The 25,108-nt window shown below is 38.9% G+C and overlaps 1 protein-coding gene across 3 annotated transcripts in view; it reads right to left on the bottom strand.

Annotated features, from left to right (window-relative positions):
• Positions 1–25,108, bottom strand: part of TBL1X (transducin beta like 1 X-linked) — a 191,410-nt gene that overhangs the window by 38,795 nt on the left and 127,507 nt on the right. For 2 of the 3 annotated variants that reach the window (XM_058825109.1, XM_058825108.1), the window contains one exon: positions 15,342–15,449. The exons of the other annotated variant lie outside the window; for it this stretch is intronic. In XM_058825109.1, coding sequence (XP_058681092.1) covers positions 15,342–15,399 — 58 coding nt within the window. In that variant the 5' untranslated portion in view covers positions 15,400–15,449. The remainder of the gene's footprint in view (positions 1–15,341; positions 15,450–25,108) is intronic. 3 annotated transcript variants of the gene reach the window in all.

Genomic DNA, 25,108 nt, shown 5'->3' with positions numbered 1-25,108 from the left:
AAACAGACTGTAAGATCTGCAGGGCAGTGTTTTTCCCTGGTTATTAGTTTTATAGGACATCTAAGCACATTACTGGGAACCACAATGAGGAAGAGAAATCAAGCACTGAGTGTACATAGCCTTCACCTGAGAGGTCTAGGGCCTAATCACTGAACACTGAAACCTCTATGTGTATCTATAAATATATGGCATAAAACTAGCCAGAATTAGAGAATCAGACTCCTCTTAATTTATATTTATGTGTATTTGAGTTAATCAACAATGGTAACACAACTTTCTTAAAACAGAATGAACATAAAAATACACAACAGATAAATCGTAAATCTAGGAAAATTGAGATGCCGTCCAAGAGCACTAAAGGTGACTGCTAAAATGCCCAGCAGCTAGTTTCCAAGTCAACAGCTCAGAAAATTGTAACACGGTCTCTGATTGAAACAACAGGAGGATGGCATAAAAACGGCAACCAACAAACATGGAAGGAAAAAGTAAAAAAGTGGAAAACCACGACTGTGGATCTATGGCAGACATAAATCTCAGGTATGACATTTTACATCTCATTATTGTATTTTGTGTCTTACAGATTTTTTAGCTGGCTGCTGGCATATCTCAAGCCCCTGGCATATCATCTTTGCCAGGAGACAGATGATTGTGCACACAGCTAAACCTCTTTGTTCAGTGCTGATCCCCAGAGAGCAACACAACTCACCTCACAGCATGAGAGAGAAGAAACTTTTCAGTACAAAACTCAGTTGTGTTTTTGCAATGAAACATGTTATTTTACTGTTTCTCTGGATGCTGAGAAACTATCACCAAAGCACCTGTTAGATGAGGGAACACAAAACTCCCGGTACGCTGTCACTGAGGAGCAATCTCACTCACACACTTCCAGCAGCTGTGAGCAACTTTCCTAAGATTTTATCAGACAAGATTCGATTAACAAAAATCAATGGCACAAAACTGTTTAAGTAGGTGCTGCTGGACACAGCACTCCTCACACCTCTTTAAAAAAAAGCAACCAATACAATTGTAATTAAAAAAAAAGCCAAAAAACCAACAGAAATATGCCAACCAGTCCTCCAATAGATAGCTAATTCCCTCCTGATTTCTTGTATTACCACAGCAGTTATATAAGGCTCATTTGAAAATAAACAGTTTTATAACCACCTCACACAGTCAAAAAAAAATCCTCAATGAAGCTGTACCTACATCAGGTTTCTGATAACACTGAAGAATCACCTGAGCTTTACTTTTATAGTTACCAGACGTCATCAGTTCTCTTCAGGGCTCGGCACTGAACTACACTAAATTACACAGCAAAGCTGCAGCTCCATAGTTCAGTCTTATGAGAAGGTGATTTCGATCAAACAAAGGCAATTTTAAAAAAATGTTATCTTGTTAACCTGGCCCTCCTTCTAAGATTGTGAAATACACTGGGGACACAAAGCCAAGACACAAGCACCACCCCCAGCCCCAGTCTGCCAAGGCAGTTGGGAGCGTGAGCAGAGACAGAAGGACCTCTGCAAGTGGGGATCTGAAGGAAGGATGTGGTGGGGGAGACATGAAATTACAGCAGACAAACTGAAAATGCCGTGGCAGCAGTGAAATGAATGAAAATTGCAAATCCGTGTCTGCGTGCATTCCTTCTCATAAATTCTGTCATTGGTGACTGCAAAAATCATTCCACAAAACAAAAACTTCTGTTCAAATAGCACCAGTAAACAAAATTTTAGCGCAATATACCCTTTGAAGACACATGCAGTGAGACCATGAGCTTTTGAGGTTAAAAGCATGAACACAAAAGGCTGAAGACAAGAAACAGGTTTCATAGCAGTGAGCCAGCTGCTATTGCTGTGACATGACCAGTGCCCTAAATGGCATCTTTCAGCAGACTTGAGAGAATGGCTTTCAGGTTTTTTCAGCCCCAAAAAAGATGGGAAAACAGAAATCATCAAGCTATGCATAATTTGTAACGACCTTATCATAAATGAAAAATATACCCATAGGAATAATGCAGAAAAAATTCTTGTGCAGAAAAAGTTCATCTTGGGATGATCTTGGTACGAATGGAGGTGACTTATAGTTGGACTTGAAGTATTTCACAGAGCATAAAAGCAGAGAAGAAATAATGAATGTAGAAAACAATTAATTAAATTTGACCCCCCAATCTCAAAAATTATTACACAAGTCAGAAACAGACTAGGAAACTGACTGCAATTCCTAATTGAGAGATTCCCACAGTTTTTTTGTACTGACAGTGGTAACAGGTCCTGGTTCTGTGCTATATCTTTTCCCACACTGAGGTGTCTGTATATACTCTCAGTGGTACATACACAGCCGTTTGGGAATTCTTGCCCTAGGCAGTGCCAAAAAATGCATATGTAGGACTGTGTTTTGCAAAATTTCACTGATAGGTTTTGCTATAACTGCAAAAACGGAGATGATGGAGGGTTTTTCCTTTGGCTGTTCCTTTTTCAGTTAGAAATGGCTTCCCTTTGAAGCTAGATTTGTCATTGATCATAAAATGACAAGGTTTTATTTAATGAACATAATGATGTTAGTTGCATGCTTGTTTGATCTGAAGGCTACATAGTTTTAATTGTTTGCAATATGCCGGGCTCACATCAGAAATGCCTGTCAATGTAGGTGTAGGAAAGGCAACTGGGGAGCCACACAGCCCAGGGAATGACTTTTCTTCTCCAGTGATGTGTCTCATCTCTTCTGGGAGCAAGGCATTATGCCTCCTTTTAGACTCACACCTGGGGTGATGCTGAGTATTCCCCATGCTGGCTCATTTGGCACTCACAGCTCCAGGTAAAACTGACATCTACCAAGTGTTCCTTTAATTTTCCAATCTCTTTAGCACCACAAAAAGCTTGTCTTTGTAAAACTGCAGCCTTGAATTGTAGCAGTTACAGTACCTGCTGCTGTATTTGTACAGGTGAGGGGAATGACAAAGAGGGGTCTGTAAAAGCAAAGAACCTTGAACTGTTTCAGTCCTTACTGGTTACTGGGGAGTTACTTTGGGGATGCCCTGATGAACAATAGACAAGCGATCTCTTGAACAAGGTTTTCTGTTTGTGAGCTAAGTGGACTTAGGTTTCTCGGGTTAACCTAAATAGTTTGCTGTACAGATAATTTTTAAAACCCAGGTGTTTTTCAGTTATTTGTGACTTATTTGGTTCAATTACTCACACTGTAAGATCCTTCACTGAAACATTTGCTACAGTACAATAAAACAGAGAATAGAGAATTATGAAAATCAAATTGCCTTTTTCATACACTTTGGGCATCTTGATGATGAACACCCTCTACCCCAACACTGAATACAAGTAACAAGCCACTCCTACAAATCTTTGTATAACTAATGCTGAGTGTGGCCCTCTTTTCTGAAAAATAGTGACATTTCATATGGAGATCTGTGTCATTTCCTTCAAAATATTTTCCTATTTCTTTAACTGAAGCAGTCCAGACTGAGGTTTGCATATATAGAGATCTTAACTTCAATTTCTGAAGATCACTAAATTAGTGATGCTATTACTTTAAAAGAAAGAGAGAAGAAAAACAAAAGAAAAGGAATAAACTACCTGACAGTCCCTTCTTTTTCTCCAACAATTAAACATCTCCACATGGAAATAACCAGCACTTCTTGCTTAATTGATTTCTCTGCCATTGTGTTGCCTTTCTTTTTTGAAATTTCCAACACAAGCTCCTCCAGTCCTCACCTCTGAAGTAACACAGTGTTCCCTTTTAAAGTATTTGGCAGGTAGAGGAGACAAAAATGAACAAGGCTTTAGACATTGTTAAAATGTCTGGCTCAGCAGAATCAACATGAAGCTGCTATAATGGGATCCACCCGCAATCTCAAGTTTTCTGGCTGCAGTAGATCATGTCTTCTTTAAAGTAAGTCTTGCAGCTGGCACTACTGCTGAGACTTTGACCACAGGACAATTCAGACAAGAACAGAAGGCCTGTACAGCTATACAGGCTGCAGGGCAAAAAAAAAATGTTTGTGAGGGGCAAAGGAAAGTCATCTTTATGACCATAAATGGGTATATGGGCAAAATTCCCAGGAGATTCAGACACATCAAGTAGAAATATTCCACTGCATCATGAGTCAAAAGAAAATCACGCGCAGGAGGAGCAGACGTCCACCCGCAATCCCATCAGCTGCTCCGCCGCGTTACCAAACCCGAGGAGCTCCAAAGCTGCCTGCACAACTGCCTGCCAAAGAAACCAGATGCAAGCAGGAGAAAAACATTTCATCCCAAGTTTGATGTCTGGTCCTGGGAGTGCCATGGGAGCAGGAAGGCAAGAAGGGCAGAGTGGTGCAATGTGGTGTTCTGAAATAAATTAGAGCCCCAGCACAGCAGCTAAAAAAAGGTCCAAAAAATACAAAAAAACCCAGTGAAATATGACCACGAACAGAACAATTTCCTCCAAAAACTAATGACGGACAAACAACACAGACAGTGTTAAATGAAGACTTTTGTAGGTCTAGATTTATCAGTGTACAGAAGCAAGGCACATGTATCACTAAGAGCAGATTTGAATGCAATTTCTGTATGCAAAACCAAGGGCAAACAACTTAAGTTAGAGCAACTGTATTTTCTTAATTCAGGGCCTAGCACATGCTAGTTCCTGAGGCAAGTGATGTAATTTCTTTCCATTGCCTGAGAGAATATAGTGCTGCTCTTCACTGTACTTGACTGTAGTTGCCATTTATATGACGCACTGAGAACTGAGAATGCAACATGGATCCCTATCCCTGCTTTTCCTGAGATTTTTTTGTCTAAACTGAATTATGTATCCATAAAAATATGGTCATAAACTCCCCGTGTACATATATGTGAAGACTTTACAAAACGGGCAACTGGTTTCTTGGAAATATGTTTGGTCACACTAAGTGTCTGGTGCCTTAAGCCACTGGTAAGATTCTATTAACAATTACAAAAAATAACAGTGGACAAGAATCCTCTGCCAGTTCTTGTTTGTCATTCACAGCAGACTGAGATTCTTCTCTTAGTTGAGGTTTCTGTTTCTCAGTAATACATCCCATAGTATCTGTCTTTGGCAGTGTCTGCTTATTTTGAAGACTTACCTTTGCAATTACATAAAGGGTTTAACAAGGACACACATTAGCAATTTAAAATAGAGAACTGCAATTGAAATATATTTTTAGAAGAACCAGCTGAACAATAGGGCTTGCACATTTGTTTCAAGATTAGGATTGCTAAATGATTAAAATTATTTCCAGAGCCCTGGGAAATGTGTTCAGTATTACAAACTCTTTCACAGTCACTGGGAAATATAAAGAAAGGATTCCTAGCTGTAGGTAAAATTACAGTATGTCTAGCTACCCAAAGTTTTACAGTCGTGATTATTCACTAATATTAAACGTTACACCCTTTTTTCTTGGATATTGGACCTGTTCACCTTCTGCCAAGAATTCAGAGTAAATGTCTGCTACCCAGAATTATTTTATTATGTGCCAAAGAATGCTTTTGGCAGGTACTTTTTTTCTTTTTCATGTGGGAAAGTATGTTGGAAAAGATTAATACAACTTGGAAATGATCTTTTGATGAGTGGTACTTGGCACTCGCTGTTTAAGCCTTTCTGAGGGCTGCAAATTAACAGAGAGAAATATGATACAGACAGAAAACAGAGCACAAGCAATGGAAAGAGGAACTTATAAAAAGCTCTTGAAAACAAGGTCTGAAGTAATCCTGTTTCACTCACTCTGTGTAAATGAGAATGAAAGCTGCAAGTAAGTATCAGTACAGATCTAGCAATTTACTGCAACTATGGGCAAAGTTTGAAACAGCTAACAAAGGCCACAAGGATGAAAATAATCTTTAATTTCTGAATTCATGGGACGTTGTTATCTTTTAGCCCTGTCTGTGCAAACAAACATCTAAAGAAAGAGATACACATAAAATTAGGGATAATGTTTATAGAACAGACTCCCAGAGTCTATATACTCTCCTTAAGCTATGCTCTCTCTGTTTTAACATACACCCTGAGTGGTGGCACCTGGGACACCTCAGGTGACACTCAGGGGACATTCAGGAACCTGACACCAGGAAGGGCTTTGTGGATGGCGACTACAAACAGAGCCCTAACACAGGATGGCTGTGACGAGGGGTGTCTGTAAGCACCACGGCTGAACATTCTCAGCTCAGAGGTTATTAGCAAAACTTGCAAAGCTCCCCTGGGCCTGGAGACTCAAATTGAAAAGCAATAAAGTGAGAAATGTGTAGGACTGCACTGGTTTTACCAGCCAAGTCATCTTGACCTTTAGACATCTGTCTTCTACCCCACATGCTATTTTCTTAATACCCTAAAAATACTGTGTTTTTGCAAGCTTTAAAAAACAGGACATGAAGTGATCAGAACCAAAATTCGTGCCATGGAATAAATTTGTAAAGGTGTAATTGTTTATGTTTGTGTAACTTCAAAATCACTGTGTTTGCTCAGTGTCCAATATCCAACCCTGTATGGCAACTTTCAGGCCAAAGAAAAATTGAAATAGCCACGTTTAGAAAACTGTGAAGAGACCTAGAAGGAAATATGAGGTAAGCAGGCTTTTTTGCAAATGGCAAAACCCCAAAATACAGTGTATTTCTTTCCTTCACATGAAGTTAAAAATTCTGCACCACTTATGAAACAGGGTAAATAGAATAAATTTTCAAAAAGACCTCTTGAACTGCACCACAAAGCATTTGAAAATATTGTTTATGCATTTGTATATAAAGAGATATCTGGTCACAAAAGTCACAAGTCTGTGCATATAAAACAATAAAAATGGGTCTCATACAGACTATTAAATTATTTTGAAATGTACCAGAACAAAGTAGGATAAACCCAAAACTTTCTTTACATGTAAAAATATTTTGTCCTCACCATCACAGATTTGGATTTTGTCAAGCCAACCATCAAACATTGCTAGTATATATTTATTGCTCTATGAAAAAATGTCCAATTTGCTTTTGACTTGCACAGGTGCTCAGCTTCATTCTTTCCAAGATCTGTAGCTTTGTTAAGTTTAAACAAAAATGTTTTGGGAACTGTAGCTCAATAAAGCTTGTTGCCTTCTAATGTTGACCCTGATTTTCTTAAAATGCATTTATTGTTTACAAAGAGAATAAATCTTTACTAGCAGAGAAGAAACTGCATAATAATACAGCTCTTATTTTAGAAATGGATTTGTCTTTTCAGCATAATGCATTTTCAAATAATGAAGTATAATTTCAAATTCAGAGTAAGGCCCACTGTTTCTGGAACCATACAGTCACTGCCTTCCCAGTTTAAAAGGAAAACAGAAAAGTAGAACAGATATAAAAAAAAGGAGTTGTGGTTTATTAAAATACCTTAAATACCCTTTTGATAATATACTATTTTACTACAAAAATATTATGCTGGAGGCATTATATGTATAGATATATATATAATATTATATGAAATATGTGTTGTTACAGATGGTTTCATGTCATATAGGAACATTCATTTTGAGGTGACTTTTATGAAATTTAAAGCAAACCATTTTTTGGGTCAAATTTCTTAATTGTTCTTATCCAAGAGTCACTTTAACATGTATTGTATTCCTAGAACAACACTGTGGCCTTATTTATCTAAAATAATTCATGAAAACTCTAGTGACTTTTGGTTCTATGGTTCTTGGCTGGCTCTACAGCCAACTTTCAATAAATCAGAGATCTGGACCAAACCTGAAGTTATTTTATTTTAATTGAGTAGGCTGGCCCTAAAAAGGAAAATGCATCATATAAATAGGACTGCATGCCCACAAATCAGGTCTGTGCTAAACCATGAGAATTAAAAGCAGTGTTGGTTTTGCTCTGAAGTATTGTACAGCTGAAAAGCTGAAAGAATCCCTGCCTTGAGTTTTAACACCAGTATAAAAGTATAAAGGTGTAAATTTTAAATAAACAGTTTCTGAAAAATATTGTTAGTATCTCATTCATCCTGCTTTTAGGGATATATATTCACCCATAAATTCATAAACAGCACTCTGAAATAATTGAAAAATAATGTTAAATATTGTCCCAGCACCCATGTAATACATTTTACTCAGCAGATTTCAGTACCTTTTAGGCCTAGAAACATTCAACATCTGCTGAGGTACTGTCCATAGTATTAATTTTGCTTTCAAACAGGAAATTTGAGGGACAGAAACTTTAGGGTGAGGTATAAACACTCAGTCTTCATGTATGCCCTTGAAAAATGTACCATCACTTTATCTGTCAGTAATGCCTGGCCAGCACAGGAGGAGCTGTGCAAAGGGAAGGCCAGAAGTGTCCTTACTCTGTGAGCCACAGTCACCCTGTGCTGCAGGCCCAAGAGACTGTGCTAACACACATATCAACACGAATAATGCAGCCACAGATTGCTACTGGATCTACACTAAAATGTGTGTTTTATCTTTGCCTGGCAGGCTGTCATTTCAAGGATGCATTTTTCCCTCAGCAAACACAAGGTCTCCCATCACTGCAGCCTTTAGAGCACAGCTGCGTGCAGAGCCTTGGGAACACAGCAGTGGCTGCCCTGCAAACCCTCCTCTACAGGTTGTTTAAAGGATCTTTGAGGCTCTCCAGTGCTGAGCAGGAGGTTGGACTACTTGAACATGAGCCAGCCATGTGCCCTTGCAGCACAGAAAGCCAAGAGCACGCTGAGCTGTACCACAAAAAGCACTGCCAGAGGGTCACTGGGGGGGATGCTCACCCTCTGCTCAGGGCTGCTGAGACACAGCAGTGCCATATCCACATCTGGGCTCCCCAGCATGAGAGAGACAGGGATGCACTGGGGAGAACCCAGTGAAATACAATCCATAGCCATAAAGATAATCAATGGACTGCTGCATCTGCCATACAAGGAGTGGATGAGAGAGCTGGGGCTGCTCAGCCTGGAGAAGAGATGGCTCACAGATGGCTTATCCTCTGTGCAAAAATACCTGAGAGAGGTGCAAAGGGGATGGACACTTTTTCCACTGTGATAGAAGGCATTCAGCACAAAATGAAACATGTGACATTTCCCTGAAACACAGCAAATCATTTTTTACTGTGAGGGTGATAGAAGCATTGGAACTGGCTGTCCAGTAAAGTGGTGGACTCTCAATCCTTAGGAGATATTCAAAACCCAACTGGACACAGCCCTGGGAAACCTGGTGCAACCAACCCTGTTCTGAGCAGAGGAGATGGATTAGATGATCTCCAATGGCCCCTGCCAACCTGAACTATTCACTGATTCTGCCATCTCCTGAGATACTATCCAGATTGAACCCTCCTACGATCCTAATGAGCCAAATTGCAACAAAACATAAAAAAAGGCAAAAGAAAAATCATTATCCAGTGACTCTGCCATCAGTGCACACTATTGCTTTTACTGCCACACTGGACAATTGCTTTTATTGACCAAGTGATTCATCCTTCTAATGAGTTATTCTTCAAGGTTTAAATTTTAATAATTTCAGAAAAAAACATTCACTGTGTATTCCTCTTCTACCTCGCAGCAGTCTTCCTACACAAAGGAAGCAGTTAGCTTTGAAACAAATTTAGCTGACCTATATATGCCAATCTTTCATGCTTTGCTTAATCTGAATTATTTTCAACATGCACGTCTTTCGTCTGTGACTCAGGGACTCTGTGCCATACACAGTTGTTCAAAACACACTCTAAACATACCTCATGCAGGCAAAGTATGGACTTCAGAGAAAAATTACACAGGCTTATGTAAGTAAAGACTGTTGCATCAGGCACCAATTCAAAAGAACAGAGAATATAATCTTCAATCATTCCCTACTGCCTGAGAACTTACGCAAGCAAACTGTGATATTTACATTTTCTGTACAATTTCTAGGTCGAAAAAGAAAACTATTCAATAAGAAAAGGTAGTTTTCCTTCAAATTTTGTTGCTTCCTTTTCAAAAAATTGCAAATGCCATTGGGGAAAAAGTAATTTAGTACTACTCCAACTATTAGTATTTAGTTTCATCTCAAGGATGAAATCCCAGAAACATCATAATATCCAAATTTTGGATAATTTCTCTCATAATTTCCAAAGGCAAAATGACAGCAAAATGCCTTGGATGTGGTTAATAGCAAAGGCACATATTTGTACATGCCTAACTACAAAGAGTTTTGTGATTCACAGAAACCCTTTGCTCTGTGCCCTTGAATCGATGCTTAAAACCTGAGAGAAAATCTTTTTCTCTAGGAAAACAAGAAAATCTGTCAACTATGAACCAGACAGACCAATGTGCTGCTAAAATCCTGAATTTACAGAGGGGGAAAAACTTTTTTTATTAGCTGTATTCATTTTCATGGCTGGGAAGAAAACAAATGAAAATTCCAAAGTAAAATGGTAAATTGTCCCAAGCCAGCATCTAAAAATGTCATTGTTATGTTTTTTTACAAAAGCATCTAGCTACTGTTTTTATTGTCTTAGATGTGGTACAGACTGTACATGGTGCAGATTATACACTGGGGAACAGTTATCAAGGATGTGTCATAAAACATGGAAAAATTCAAATCAAAAAAATTTGAGTGAAAACGGAAGCTTACACAATCTTAACTCTAAGCAGTCATTGCAAGTCATTTTTCACAGCAAGTGTTCTACTAGAGAACAGTGTAAGCCACAGGCACCTGGGGACCTGATTTTCAGACAAGAATTCCAGACTGCAGCATGCATATAAATGCTAGAAAAGGAACACTGTTAAATGACCAATGCATCAAAAATACTCCATTTGAAAAGCTGTAATAACTGAATTGACATGTTGGGCTGGGTAGGGAAGGTAATTTATTGTAGCATTTGGACAGACAGGATTTGCACTTACAACAGATGGCAACACATTTTAGATGAAGAAGTATGTGAGACATTTGATTTCCCTTTGGTTTTGCCATCCTCCCTCAACTCTTAGAAATTTCCTTGGGATCCTCATCACTCCTCGTTGCATTGTACTGCTCTGACTTTCATTCCAAAAGACAAATAATTACCTGTTTCTCTTTTGGAAAAAACAGAACAGGAAAACTCTACATTATGAATTGTGTACTTTTTTTTTTAAAACTTTTTTTTTCAAAACCTTTTTTTTTTCAAAAAGAAACACAATAGAAAGTCTACGTCAGTAATGAAGATGGCTGCTAGCAACAGCACGCTTCTCAGGTGTTTAAAGAGGTGCAAAGTTAATACAACTAATATTATTCTTATATTATTATTATTATGATGTTAGTCTTAATATTATCTACTCTTAATTGTAATTAACATAATTTGGATGCCAGAACTGTGGCTATACTTTAGGTATAGCTTGTTTCACTTTCATCAATGGACCTGCTTTGCTGATCTAACTGCATCCAGCACAGGAGTGATTTTGTGTGCTCCTACCTCCACACTGGCTGTACACTCTAAGATAGATGCACCCAACTGGGGCCAAGATTTCATTTAAAGGTGCACTTTGTATCAAGACACCTCCAAATAAATGTAACCTGACTTTAAGAAGTTTGACTCCTGAGATAAACAATGGTTGAAAGGCCTCAGCACTTTTAAGAATGGACTTTAAATTGTGCACCACAAATATTCATAATAAAAAAGGAGAAAACTAGACACTGCAATACTTGACTTTGGATAGGAAGAGATAACCTTGAACTGAAAATAAACACTTTTTCTCTTTGTATCTCAAGAAAGGGGCATTGATGCTCTTACTGGGGAAGTGGTTAACACCTAAGTCACCTTCATGGTGAATTTCCTATGGCATTAAGCCACGGAGCATAAATGGAAATTATGATAGACTGCTTTGATTTTCTGGGCAGAGATAAGCACTGAGACAGTCACCTGTGAGAAGAGACAACTATTTACTTAGTTATTTAAATTATTTTAATACAGCTAAACATTTAGAGCCTTAACTTGTCCCCATTCTGTCCTGTAAGGGAGGAATTTGGCTGCACTGCTCCTGGAGCAGGCAGCCCCTGGAGCATCCTCTCCAGCCTGCTCCTCCAGCAGCAGGCAGCTCAAAGCAGTCTCCCTGGCTGTATTTTTTTCTGTTAAACCCCATTATCAGTCCGTGTAACTCACCAAATGCCACAACTTACTATTTCATTCCATCTGCAGATGTACTTGGTAATCATTTTATATTTCCTTCCAGGTAACCAATAAAGCTGATGAACAGCCTTATGCCAAGAAGAGATTCCTGTGAGTTCCCACTAGAAGTAACCCTTGAGACGAATACTCCCCAGCTATAATCACTTTTCAAGATGTTTCTATTACCCCATTTTTAATCCATTTGGTAACTCTGGATTACACTGATTTTACTCACTGTTATTTCATTTTGGTTTTAACCACTGTGTCAACAAGACTAAATAAATGTCATAAAATAGTCCAAGTGTATTAATGTCAGCACAGCTATCTCTGTCAATTTCATTTCTGATCTTGGAAAAAAGCAGTATCAAGTATGTTTGACAAGATCTATTATCCATAAAAACTTGCTGGCTGGCATTTGCCATGATGTCATCTCTTCAGATTTGTTGAAGATATTTAGTCTCAGCATTCCAATGATTGTCCTTGACCTATAGTTACCTGTACCATCTTATTTAACCTTTAAAAATTCTGGCACAACATTTGCTTTTTCCAGTTCACTGAAACTCTCCTCAGTATGCCAAGATTTGTTAAAAAGCAACAATAATGGTTTAGACAGTTCAACGCTATTAATTCTCTCCTGTGCAAGGCTTCTGATCTGACAAAAAATTAAGGAGGAAATATATAGTTACTGAAATTCACTTCTAGCTTCAAGTTTACAAGAGCTGAACTCCTACTAGAATCACCTGCCAGCATTTTCATAATGAACTGTAGAGCCCCCTTCAGCATCTTTGCTATAATGCTTCAAGGGATCTCAAGTGCTCCTGTACCTCGCAGATGCAAAATACGTGAAATAGTATGGGAACATTTTGCCTTTTTTTTTTTTTTCTTTTGTTATTTCTCTCTTCCTCCTATCATTTGCCTAGATGTTATGGAAAAGCCTGGAAGTTTTACATGATCAGATTTTTTTCAGATACTTGAAAAAAAGAATTGAACTTTTGTGTGGCCTTGTAAGCAACATTCATGGTTGTGTCTGATAAAATTTTTAGAAGCTTTGGTTTCAGCTAATGTTAACAAATCATCAGTGCAATAACCCTGCTTTTGGCAAACTCCTTAAACTGTAGGGGTTTGAACTCAGACTGTATTTTAACACTAGCCCTTTAAATCTGGCCTGCATTATTTCTGAAGCTGTGGAGTAAATATCTTTCCTTTGCTGTTGTGTCTTTTATAGTCACCAGTGGAAAGCCAAAATGCTGAATAACAGTTCCTGTCTTATTGCCTTACTTCATCTGAAAATACAGATATAAAAACCTTTTGGAAAAAACGATGACAGCAGTAAAAAAAGGTTCAAACCTAATGCAAGAAGCTTTTTAACAGATTCATCACTGGTTACAGTTCTAGTTTGCTGAATGGAATTCCTAACAAACTGCCAGGTATATCTACTACATCCATATCTAACATCTAGACTTAAATATGCTCAGATTGAAGCACAATGGAATATTTCTTCAAATATTTAACCTCAATTTCCACTCTCTTATGTATATAAAACACACAGAACAGTGGAAATATGATGTTTTTGTGTATGTCTTCAGTATGTGTGGATCAAATAATAAAAATTTTTGACCCTCTAGATAAGAATGTAAGAGCAGTACAACTTGCCATTAACATATAAATTTGCATGTTAAGTTCCCTGTAAAATGGCAAAAGTGATTGCTTGCTTGTGGGAGATGTTACCTAGAGTAACTTTCCCCTCACATTTGGCTGATCCCACCATTCTTGACTGACTTTGCAAAGCTTCCTGAATCACTACACAACACTAACTCACCTCCTGATGTATCAAGAGGGACAAAAACATTGGGTTTTTTCCACATCAGGAAAAGCTACTGCATTAATACACCGTTATGCAGAATTTCCTATAACCCAAACATAACAATGTAAAGTAACTCCAGGATTCTTTATCTTTGATTACATCCATTGGTGCATTGCTATAATGTCTAAGAGCTCTTAGTGCTGTACACAAGGGCTTGTCTTTAAAAGTAAACTTTGTCTGGACAAAATTTTAGTTTTGATACTTCCTCTTTTTCTTTCATCTGTTTGCACACCAGATCTAGACAACTTTTTATAAGCTCCATTATTAGAGAGTGTGAGACAACAGCTAACACAGGCCAACTATGGACTCCCAAAGAACTGTTTTAAAAAACCAAACCATGCAGAAGTACAATAAACCTTCTTCATTCAAGTGGAGATTCTTTGCATGGGGATTCAGTTTCTTGGGATTGAAACAGAGTCTTGCAAATGGAAGAAACAACTTAAAATAATGCATCTAATGAGTACCAGTTATAGTGACCAAGGGAAGCAGGCTAAGGCAGTACCTTCTACCTGCTGGGATTCTCTGTACAAGACATCTCTTGGGTCTTGAGGGCTTATTCTAAAACTGGCTTCAAATCTTCTGACAGGATGACATTTATTTTGCACAGCTTTGTTTGTTTGCTTCAGCATATGAAGCATGAAATATTTTTAGTCAATTCTACTTTTACCAACACAAAGCAGAGGGTCATTACCGAGTAAAATGTTGGTGATGCTGGTTACAAATCCTTTGTCAATGTTTCTCAGCTCCCCTATCATCTCTACAGTAACAGAATGTTTTCCATTAGCTAAGAGACTTTCTACTTCTTGCAGTCAAAGAGTGGAAAGAAGACTCTACATATATAAAATAAATCCAAAATATAAGATTCAATTTTTTTTTTAAGATTTTGAAGTCCTGTGGTATTTTCCAATATGAAAACAGCTAGAGGTGGAAGAGGTATGGAGACAGAGCCATGTTGACACTTGTGCAGCTCAGTTTGCATACATAATTATCCTAAGAATGGTGTAAAACATCAGAAACTTGCACCCAAATTTCTCTTTAGAGCCAACATAGACCCAATGTAAATAATTTCAGGTATCTAAGAAAAAAAAGATACAAGACACATGTGCTTTTTGCCTGTGCTGCCAAAAATTACTTTGTCTGACATATCACTACCAAAGCATTTGTTAACATAATATTATTTACTTCTTGTTTTGCCAAACTGCAGTATCTTGTACCTCTGCATGTATGCACTTTTATTGTGTTCTAGATTTCAAAGAAACAGGGGTTTGTGCAAAAATATTTAGTCTATCAGTCTGAAACACTCAAGGACACATCCCAAGAGCAACATCATGCAAAAAGGCAATTTCCCCATTTCATTTATGACCAGAAGTTATGAAGAAAGACCAAGAATTTACCCGATTCCTGGAGATAGCGATACACCAAGAAATTCACTTCGTCACTGGTTATGCTCATCTTAGCCCAACCTCACTACGATGAGGTTTACGAGAAGTGTGATCCACGCTCTGTTCAGAGGGAGAGATAAGAACAGGTTTTGTTTTATTTTCATTTACTATGAAATGTGTTATCAAAACAGAGGTGGGAATTGTTAAGGTATTTAAAGATGTCATACAGTTATTAGAGCTGTAACGTCCCCATGTGAGGCATCCATTACGTATTGGAAATCAAGTACTCAGGCTGTACTGCACCTCCTAGTACAATTCACAATAAGTACTTAACATACATGAGAGAGTCAGAGGGAGCATTTTAAATACTGGAAGACTTTTCTAATGTCAACTCCTTTACTTGTGTGGCTTTCCTACAGGTTCTTTGGAGACTCCTCTTTACTGTGTGAGCGTTTTCAGAATTGCTGGCAATTACAGTCATGTATAACACACCAAATGATAATATTTCTGCAGCTCTGAATTTGTAATCCGGTTTTTTGTCCAGTTGTTCATCCACTGAAGACAGATTCTTTCCTTACAAAACTGTGTTATGCAATGAATGGGGCCAGAGGGGAAGAGAAAGAGAGAGAATACCATATACCTTGAGCCAACAAGGAAGACAAATATCCTTGCATTATATAAAGCTGTAATATTATAATGTCTCTGTTCATTTATGTTGAGCAAGAATTAAACTCCAATTTTTCATTTAAGTAATTGCAACCTTGAGGATGACGGTTTTACATTACTATTTTGGGCATATACTCTGCTAATAAAAACACTGGGTTTAGATGATAAATCTGTTTTGAATGTTTTCCATTAAATCTTGATGATTCACTCCTGTTTGGGAATCTGACTCAAGTAGTTTGGTTTTAGAAGACCCAAGCACTCCTCAGACATAAGCTGTGCAGCTGTGTGAGCCACACCATACCTGTGAGTGAGTGATCACACACAGCTTTGGCACGCGGGGCTCTCACAAGTGCAAGACCGTGGGCGTGTGCCAGGCGTTTCGGTTTCCCGTTTGTCTCTTCCTGGCAAGTGGAAAGGTCGCCTTTGTTCATGGAAAACCTCCTCAGTAATTCCTGCTGCCTAAAGCAGCACCTGCTACTGCAGGCGATGGTGATCGACGACGCTTCCCCCGCTGATGGCTTAAACCAGCAGGTCACTCATGACTGTAACAGATGTCTCTGCATATTTATGTAAATGGAGGTCTTTGGAACCCTGGTAAGCCTCTTATTATCCCAGGCTGTATTTCATCAATAGCTTGGATGCTGGTTTTTCTTACGAAACCACAGCTTGCTAATTTGGCAGACATCTTCCTCAAATACTTGAGTCTTAATTGTTACAGTTTACATTTCATGGAGAACAAGAAGAAACACAGTACTGAAAATCATTCAGTCTCCGTAAGGAAAATTTCATCTCCTTTGGAAAGGATGAATGCTTTCTGCTAAGATTCTGGCTGAGGAGAGCATCAGCTGTATCCAACATCCATTCCTGTCACACATGCCACGTATTGCCCTGGGAAGCCACTCAGTCTCTGCTCTCCTCAATCCCTCATCTGTAAAATGGGCTCAAACTGCTCTGCCACACGATTAGGAGACTGGAAGCACGGCTAGTGGTTAGGACTGAAGTTACCAAAGCTGGCAACTTCGTGCAGGGAAAGCACCACTTTCAGTATAACTTTATTCACACTTCTTCCAGATAAACAGACTTGGACCTGAATAATTAATAACCTCCTGTACCCTTTTTGCATAACCATTGCTGTACAATGAAGAATAGGACAGACATTTACAGCAACAGTTAAGGCCATTTTCATCTCTGAGTGCTAAAAATACATCTGTATCATTGCTATGGCCATGATAGTAATAAATCAAAAGATAATTTGATCGCTGTGGGTTGAAAAAAAAACACCCCACTTTTAAAAGCATTTTAAAAATAGCTGTTTCAGAGTTTGGTGGTAGGAAAGTTGGTAAAGATGAAACCGCTTACAAAAATTCAGTTTCAGCAATGACGTACGCTGTGGTAAGATGAACTTTATTAAAAAAAAAAAAATCAAAACCTTCAAATGCCATTTCTGGGTGCATCCTGACAATTTTAGATATTAACATGGTATTTCCCACATTCAGAGGGTTGCTTTGGGAAAGGGGAGGCAAGGGAAAGGAAGAATGCTGGGTTTTATTTGTTTTTCTAAAGATGACTTTTCTTAAATTAATTAAAATCGGAGAAAATCAGTGTGATTGCAAAATAGTCTCCCAGCTCCAGAAAAAAAACCCTCTACAGCAGCTACCCTTGTATCAGAATCCCAAGTACACCCAGTAATAGTTGAATTTACAATGCATTTTTTCTGAAGTCAGTCAACAGGAATTACTTTGACACATGTGTCAGATCATATCTTTATACACATATTGATACCATGCCACAAATAACCAGATGATCTCCACTCATATATTTAAGGTTTCTTCTCTCCCACAGATGTCAGGGTAGCAAACAGATACACAACTATAAATCTTTTACCCGTCCAAAGCAAGACAGATTTTGCCTTTTACCCAGAGAAATCTATTAATTAGAAATCTGGCTGACCACACTCCATTGCATTAATGCTCTTTTGATTCCCTTCTTCTCTGCAAAGAAACAGTACAAATAAAACCAGCTAAAAAAGACATGGTGGGGAGGAGAGGAACATAAGGAACGAACAACTAGCCTCTCCCTCAATATATCTTTTAAATGCAGAAATGTAAACTTCTGTAGCAAATCACAGAAACTTTCAGTCACCACTGTGATTGATTTATTTCTGCTAATTGATGGCCTCCTTTTGTTACTGACAACTGGTATTACCTAGATTAATAGTTTTTTAAAAGAAATGAAGTGCAGTTTATAAACAATACTGATGTGCCTTTGGAGACATTTCACATTGAAACCAGCAATAACATCTTAATTCTTCCAAATGTCAAGAGGATTAACAAAAAGCATTCAAATGTGTTTGAACTTTCTTTATGTGAAACACTTTCTCCTGCAGCCAATTACACATAATGGGAAGTTCTATTTACTTCAACCTCTAAAAATTTGGCTTGTGATCCTGTAGATATTTAAGAATGCCCCAAAATGTGACCTGAGCCAATTAACACTTCCCAAAGTATAACGGACGTAAAACATACAAACCCTATCAGTGGATGAATGGGTTGTCAAGATTATTCAAAATTAAATCAAACACTTATTTTAAACAACCAACTCTTAGTTCTATCAAACAGGTTTGCAGAAGTGCTTCCCATATAGGGTTTAAAATCTGGGATAGTACCTCAAATACCAGCATTGTGCTTCTAGGGCTGCTTGTCTTTTGCTGAGCCAAATGTTTCACCTGGTGCTGAGCTGGCTCCAGTGGAGCTGGAACGGCAGCACGCCTCCCTGTGCTTGGGAGCCAGGCCAGCCTCCTCCAGAGTAACCACAGCACCTGGCCTGGCTCTGCTGCGCACTCCATACCACTGCTCCCAAATCAAACCTGCCTGGAGCACTGGGAATCCTGCTAATGGGCCATGCAAGGCTCTGGAGAAGGCAGCCTCATGTACAGCCATGGCTCAACACAGTGACAGCCAGGGCAGCTTAGAATTGTTTATTCACATCCCATCATCCCCTTGCTCAAAAGGATTGCTCTTCCTTTGCCAGGCATATTTTAGCACTGCTGCCATAAATAAGGGAGATCTGGCTGAAGAATCAGGGGAAAATGATCTTTTCAATTTTGAAATAGTCTCTGAAGACTCAACTCCTCTGTCTCTTTTCCAAGTGATGGTCACTGGGTCCCCCAGGGCCATGTCCTGCCCTCCAGGCCAACCCTGGGGCAGGGGACAGCCAAGGTTATTCTGGGAAATGAATTTACATTTGCTACTTGAACCAGCATGCCATCCATAGAGACTGGGAATTACCAGTCAATCTCCCCCTCAGGAAGGCAGAAACAGGTCAGACATTTAGGGAAAACACCTAAACTAAATCCTAAACCTGAAACTCAAATAGGAACTTGGGCACTTCCCATTTGTGCATACAGCCCTGCTAACAGAAATTTATCAGATGGCTGGTCTGGCTCTCATCTTACACCTTCAAAAATTCTGCAAGCTCCAGTCTGCTTTAACTGAATGCTGAGCAATTGTCAACTTCTTGGGAGAGATTTTTTTTGGGGTCATTGTGGTAAAATAAACACTATACCCTTCTTCCCCCATGCCCTCCTTTCCTCCAAATCCCAGCTGAAACACTCAAATTTTCATTTATCTCCTGCAGAGATAAATGAAATGTCTTCTCACAACTGAAACGTTAATGATGACAACATTGTCATTAAAATGACAGGGAGGTGTAAAGAGAAATTGTGTATTTGCTTTGGGGGGAAAAAAGCCAAAAAGCAGAGGTTCCATAAAAATGAAAATTTTCCAGAGAATTCAAACATTTAACATTGTCCACTTGATGCCCCGCTGCATGGGAACCAGAGTCCACACACTTATGCTCCCATTTTCCCACCCAAGACAGATCTGTGCACCAAAGTGCATCTCTCAGGACCTGAGACAGTCTCCCCATCTCAGAGAAGAGAATGTGAATGTAATTACTGAAGCAGACTCTAGGAAGGCACCGTGGCAGCACAGCCAAATCAATGTGTTACTGTTTTGTATATGCTCCATAGCTTAATGAAAAACACTTCTCAAAGCCAGAAGCCACTTCTCACAAAGTGAGTCATTTAGGCAATCTCTGTGTTTTCTGTTGAAAAATACTTTCATCAGAAAGTTTCAATGAGCCCTACGCTTCTGTATTTCTGGGATGTGTGTTACTGTGGAGCCAGAACAGAGGCAGCAGCCAGCAGCTCTTCCCCAAAGGCCAACGAGCTCTGCTTGGCCCTCACCAATGCATTCCTCAGTCTTGGCTTTTATCACAGCTGCCTCTTCTCTGGAGAAACTCCAGCATGCTGCTTTCTCAAAATGCCAAACCAAACTTCTGGGAGAGGAAAAGAGCAAACTCTGCCTCTTCTCCCCTCACAGTCTCTCCTGCCATTTCATGAGCCTAAGGAGCAAAACATCTTTTCTTCACAAGTATCCTGACAATGGAACTGAGACCATCACACTCCTCCTTCTGGTTACAAGGTATAAAGAACAGAAGAATGATTCTTCCTAACTTCACTATTAGTGACCAAATTAACAGTGAACCCTTTTCAAAATGCAGCTTGAGCAAGCATGACTTCCTGATTCCTCCTTGCAAGGCTTGATCAAGACACCTTGCTTCAAAACCATCAAATGTAAACATAAACAGCTGCCCATTCTAGAGACCTTGCACTTAAGAAAGCAAATCAAGATGTGCTCCCAACAAGAGCTGCACAGTATCTCCCTGGCCCTTCTTAATGAGGACACAAACATGTTAACTATCTTCACTCTAAATGACAACCACATGTCACCCAAACCATTCAGTGACAAAAATGAGGCAATTCACATATCTCAGATCTAATGTACCACACTTGTTACAGATGCTCAAATATGTGAGCATCACTTACACTGTTAATATTTTGAAGCTTTCTTTACAAGAGCAGTAGCATATTTGTTGTTTTGGGGAAAACAAAAGCTGAGATTCCCCAGAACAGAGTGATTTCCTTTGGGAATGGTTATTGAGTTGTGCAGTATGCACTGTCTCACTTAGATGTCTCTCACCCATGTTAACAACACATCAGTAAGGACAGGGACCTCAATGGCAGAAGGCAATAGGCTTGTCAAAAATCCTGCACTGCCAAATGTTAAGCCTGGCTCTTATTTTGGTTTTAAGTCTATTTATTTACAGTGACCTTCTGTTGATTTTTAAAAGACCAAGACACTAAACCAAAGCAAACCCAGGGAGCCACAGCTCATTCCTGTCCTCACTGCTGCCTGTTAAGATCACACTCACATGAAAAGTTGTAACCACTAAATCTGTACCTGAGAGCTTCAGAAAAAGTTGGCCAGGATATAATAAAAGCCTGCCTTGGGTCCTGACACATTAGGGTAGCTCATTCTACTAGCCAGTGAGCTCAACCATATCAGTGTTCCAAATCTGGTGCCAATCAGAGAAAAAGGATGAATACCATCTACAGACATGTGCTAGTGATCAATTAACCTGCAATTCTGTCTTCAAGAGGTCACTCTTGATGAATCAAATGCTGCATGGACAAACCTAGCAAAAATGAGGTTTGCATTTCAATAAAATCAAAATGTTGTTCAGGGAAGGTTGAATTACTATGCAGCATCTAAAAAGAGTTGTCTTTGAACAGATTATTCTTTTTTTGAATAGTAACTGTTCCTACTGTATTTCTTATTTTAAAAATCTGCAATGAATTATCAAAATGGTTGTCCTGTCCAGGAAAAAAGGTTAACAAAATAACACATCATCCAGTAAACTATCAAAAAATAAAATCAAGGAAAAAATATCACAAAGATATTTATAAAAATCATTTGGCCAGTTAAACACTTTGGTGGACATAATTGCAGAAACTTTATTTCTGCATGAATACTACTTTTCAATAAATTATAAATTACTTTCAAACTGAAGAGCCATTTGGAACCAAACCCACATCTATTTATTTAAAGAAAGGGCAACGAGAGATATTCCAACAATTTGTAAGTGCTATTCAAACATTTTTCAATTAATCAACAATTCCCAGAGCAAAATAACTAATCATCAACAGAAGATAAGCCTTTAATCACCAAATTCCCAGCAAATTTTACTTCCTCCATCAAAAGGTTCTGAACAGTGCATCAGATCTTTCATAGTTATAATCCCTTCGTTTGATCAGGTTGTTTTTCAGTTCTCAGCTGGTTTACTTAATTACATCAGCTTCCAGCATTTCAGTTCTAAGAGTTCAAGTGGATCTTTTCCAACTGCCTTTGCTGCAAAATGAAATGGGTTTTCCAGTATTGATTTTTCCTCTTTGTCTCTTTGCTAAGGGGAAAAAGGAAAAAAAACCCACATTAGCTCTTCCTAATTAGTGCAATTGTGTTTCACCTCTTTCATAACTTTGTTCTAAGATGAGGCACCTTCAATTTTTTAAAAAAACAGAAATGTCATTTACACGAATATATTATATGGAAAGCTCTGGAAAGCCACAGAAAGACAAATGGGAAAGCAAGGGTTGACAGTAGACTAGAGCTTGCAAATGAAATGAAAATAATTGTTTTAAAATAAGAAAAGAAGGAATTACAGAGGCTTGAGAAATCAAAACACATGATTGGATTTAGTTTGAGAACCAAGATACCTCATCAGTCTTGGAACAACTGAAGTCAATTGGGAATGCTGCCACTAAACAGAACCAAGGATTTTCTTCCTTACATGAGCACAAAATTGCAATTAGGACCAACCCAGGGACAATGGTATGTGTCCACTCATTTCAAATCAATTAGGCCAAAATGCATGATTGTCTGATGGTGCAGTAACCAATGGTCTGTGTGCGTTTCCACGCACGTCATACAACAAAAATGTGCTTTAAATCTTACAAGTACTGCTACATGTTCAATAATGTTAAGGAAGATTGCAACTTTAAAGAGATGGCACAATTTCTCCAAAGATAACCTCTTTTCTTTAATTTTCGAGAGAGGTAAAATATATTAATATTATCTCAAATTTAACTTTTCACTTAATATACCAGGATTTTCAGTAAAACCTCAACAAAACATTAGCAATTAAAGTTTTCATCTTTACTTCATATTCAGAGTTTTGAGGTGAAATGAATGTGATGGCATGAGTTCCTACCAGAAATGACTGTACCTGATCCAGATGTAAGATAACATAGCTAAACTTTTAGAAAGAACAATCCCCACAAAAATCCAGAATAAAGTGTAGGGTTTTTTTCAGTTGATGTTAAATAGTAAATGTACACTAAAAGAAATGTGAAGTCTTTTGATTTCCGAGCTGGTCTGTAAGAATGGGCACTAGCAGGCATCAACTGTGATGAGGCAGGCCATGGTCTAGAAGAGGACTGGCTTTGAGGTGACACTGTGTTGCTGGGACACAAAAGGAGCTTCCAGAAACCTCCAAAAGGCTCAGCCACCTGCTATATGGGCAGTGGGGATTAGCAGCCATGGCACCCATTTTAAATGAGACAATTGCAGGGCAAGGAACATAAGAGTGATATGCCTGGAAGGAGAAATGAGAGACAGTCTGAAGGATTTGCCCAAAAGACAGAATATCTGAATAAGGCTTTTTTGATTATTTCTGATTTTTATCTTTGCTGCTAAAAATGGTTCACCTGGTAGCTGGGGTCAAAATCTTGATTTCTCCAAACGCATCTGAGTGCCCCACTGCAGAACTGGGCTGTGCATTGATTCTGCACCTTATTTTTGAAGAGTGAGGTAAGGATAAAACATCCATGTGTGGTTTTTTTACCACGTTCCTTACACAAACTGTTTCCTACACCACCCTTTACCACGAGGGTAAATTCTCGTTACAAAACCCAGACCACCACCACCTCATGGCTGCAGTGGTGTCAGTGCCCAGTACAGTGGTAGGTGCTTCCAGAACCCAACATGCTACAGACAGGTGCCCTGAGCACTGCCAGACCACGGATGTGGCATGCAGGGGAGTGAGTGCAAAGGGCTTTGAGACTTGCTCCTGCACCTTGTCCCTTTGTCCCACAGTTGTGAGGCAACCCCACAGCTCTCCAGGCAAGTGGCAGCACAGACACAGCACGGTCACCAGGCAGGAGGGCCTGTTCATCCACATACCTGCAGGTTTGTGTGCTACATCCTCCACAGGACCCAGATACCCAGTAAATCCTGTTTCAATTCCATGCCTATATGAATTTCATCCTGGCTTAGTATCCCTCATGACAGCTTGACACAAGTACAGTTGGAGAGAAGCTAAGAGTGAAAACCATTCTGGTACTACTCTCTCATGACAACACTGCTAACTTGCATGATAAAGTCTTCTCTTGGACTTAGCAAAGCTCTGCTTGAGAGGAACCATCACAATCTGTGCTAGGCTAACCAGCCTACAGCTTTCTAGCCATGCAGGCTGGCCCCACACAGCTGGGGGTTCCTAGAAGTAAAGGACAGGAGAAGGAGCAGTGTTGTCCATGGCATGTGGGAGGTGGAGATGGGCACATCCCTGACCTCACAGTCTGGGATCTGCCCATAGGAGAGAGCCACCAAGGTCTAGAGAGCAGCAGGGAGCTGCAGCAGCCCAGCCAGCTCATGTCTGGATGGCCTCAGGCAAAGGGAATGTGCAGGGATGTCATTAAGGGGGTGTGTTTTTATTAGTTTCTGCTAATAAGCTCAGCAGATGTTACTGGAAAGAGTTTGATGTTATTTTTCCATCATTTTCAACGGTTTTTTCCCCCTCAGAAAGCAAAGGGAGTAGATCTTGCCACATATTTCAACCTTCCCTTGTTCCCCCTGTAGTATTGTCAAAAAATGTATCTGAATATTTTCTTTATTTTTTTTATTATTATTACTGTACAAAGGGAAAAAGCATTTTCCCCATTTGTCTATAATTCCAAAATAGCTAAAAGGATTATACTCCAAATTAATGAGGAAAAATACTTTTCAGACTCATAGCATGGAAAATTTAACCCCCCCCCAAGAAGTATTTTTCAAATTTTAAAATGTATAAAAACAAAGAACTATAATGGAAACTATTTCAAACTTTTATTATGGCAGTTCCTATTATAAACTATTTATAAAGATTTTAACTATGGCTATAAATACTTCATGTTTTCCCTTGAATAATCTTAAGAGAATGTCAATGCTAAAAGCTGT

Source organism: Ammospiza caudacuta, chromosome 2, assembly GCF_027887145.1.
Source record: "Ammospiza caudacuta isolate bAmmCau1 chromosome 2, bAmmCau1.pri, whole genome shotgun sequence".
In the NCBI taxonomy this organism is placed as follows: Eukaryota; Metazoa; Chordata; class Aves; order Passeriformes; family Passerellidae; genus Ammospiza; species Ammospiza caudacuta.
Note: the sequence above shows the minus strand (reverse complement) of the source record. Positions and strands in the feature narration are given on the sequence as shown.